General features: G+C 46.3%; 1 protein-coding gene across 1 annotated transcript; it reads right to left on the reverse strand.

The window, feature by feature from the left end:
* Positions 1–208: 208 nt before the first annotated feature.
* On the reverse strand, positions 209–1,079 carry Pmar_PMAR019371 (hypothetical protein; the record flags this gene model as incomplete). Its single annotated transcript, XM_002771375.1, has 1 exon — positions 209–1,079. A coding segment is annotated over one exon (871 nt), but the record flags the coding sequence as incomplete, so codon positions are not given.
* Between the last annotated feature and the right edge of the window lie 743 nt (positions 1,080–1,822).

A 1,822-nucleotide genomic window follows, 5' to 3' on the forward strand; every position in this document is an offset into this window, starting at 1 on the left:
AACACTGTGCGAGTCAGACAGAACCGAGCTTGCACCAGACTGTGCCAGTAATTGTTCCACTGAGAGCTTCTCACGCACTTCTCATTAGATAACGCAGCAGGTCGACCCTCACAGTAGACACAGTCTTCAGTTCTTGACCCAGTATAGGATTGTAGCTCTCCTTTAAAATAGTAAGAGTGCTGATAGGGTTTCACACTGCGATACCCACCAGCCATATGCTCAGAGACCTTGAGGAGTGAGGACGGATACTTATCACAGATAACGCAGGCGAGATACCCAGCCTTAGGATGCAGCTTACCCTCGGCTAAAACCCAGTTATTGGTATCCCAGGATCTATTCCAGTAAGAAGCATCTAACTCAGAGTAAGTGATCGACATACCCACTCTAAGTCCTTCAGCAGTAGCCTGCATAATAGCATAGAGATCACGAGCATACCATAGTGTCCAATTTATAGCCATCTTATGCTCCCTGCTATGCATATGTGAAGACCTATCTCCTTCTTTAACTCTGGTTGAAGCGAGTTGTTTACCTTCTCTGTCGACCCAGACTGTTGGAGTACACAGCCAACTTTGGCCCAAACATAACCCAGAGCTAGCTTGTAGAACCTTTTCCATAGCCTTCTGCAGAGGTTTCCCAGTAATCATCGCAGTTAAAACCACAGTACTACACAAGGCAGGGTCTACAATCGGAGTCTTCACCTTGAAATCACGCAGAGATGCAGCACATTCAGGACTACCATCTAACCCAGTTCTACGCAACTGCAGTGTAGCCATAGGTAAGTAGCACTCATCTTCGATCTTATATCTAGCGTTCAACTCAGCACCATTACACTGATTATCATTCACACCAGTGTACTTGGCGTTATCAAAGACACCCAACAAGCTGGGTAATCCAGTACCACCAGTGGTAGTCCTTTCAGACCTCACACTATAATGTAATAGAATAGAGACCCAACCATCTTCGACAGAGGCTTTACACAGCTCTTCAAACAGTTGGCGAATCTCAGCGTTGCTCAGGTCACCCAGTGGCATCGATATCGACGACGCTAAACTGAAATTGGTCGAACTTAGCTTAATCATTTGAGGGCAAAGGGAACACAAGGAAGGATCAATGATTCCACTCTCAACATCATCAGAATAGTTGAGGGCATCATTGAGGAACTTAGTCGTACTCTCGTCACAGTCTATCTCACAGAACTGAACCGACTCTGAGGCACCAAAGTTAGGACAATGAGCAACCGTTTCTTGCTCAGCGTCACATCTTGCAATCTTGAACCCTTGCCATTCCTCAACTCTGTGTGCAGACCGTCTCGTCAACATACCATCAGGTCGAATATTCAATTCAATCCAGTCGGTTTTCTTCTCTTTTGGAGAAAAGCACCGAGATCTTAACAACGGAGTATAGTCTGCACCATGGCTCAAAGTCGGACGAGTCGAGCTGCAGGGCTCGACTCGACTCGACATTTCTCCGCCACCGGGCTCGACCGAGTTCGACTCGTCGAAAATCAGACGAGCCTCGACTCGACTCGCCGGACTCGACATGCCGGAAGGTGGTCAATACCATTGACTCAATAGGTACTAACTGTGACTGATGCCAACTAGGTTCAACCAGGTCTATGGAAGTCTCCCATTGGAAGACTTCAGCTGTCAGGTACGCATCTGTGAATGAACGTTATGTTCACAGACTGTGAGCATAACGTTCACAGATACCGTTCAATTTGAACGGTTCAAACTTGCAATGTTCGAATAATAGAAAGGTCCGCTTAGATTTGATTCCATTTATCCAAGGAAACACTCTTGAATCAAGAATCTTGATTACCGAC

This window comes from Perkinsus marinus, assembly GCF_000006405.1.
Source record: "Perkinsus marinus ATCC 50983 genomic scaffold scf_1104296962986, whole genome shotgun sequence".
Taxonomy (NCBI): Eukaryota; Perkinsozoa; order Perkinsida; family Perkinsidae; genus Perkinsus; species Perkinsus marinus.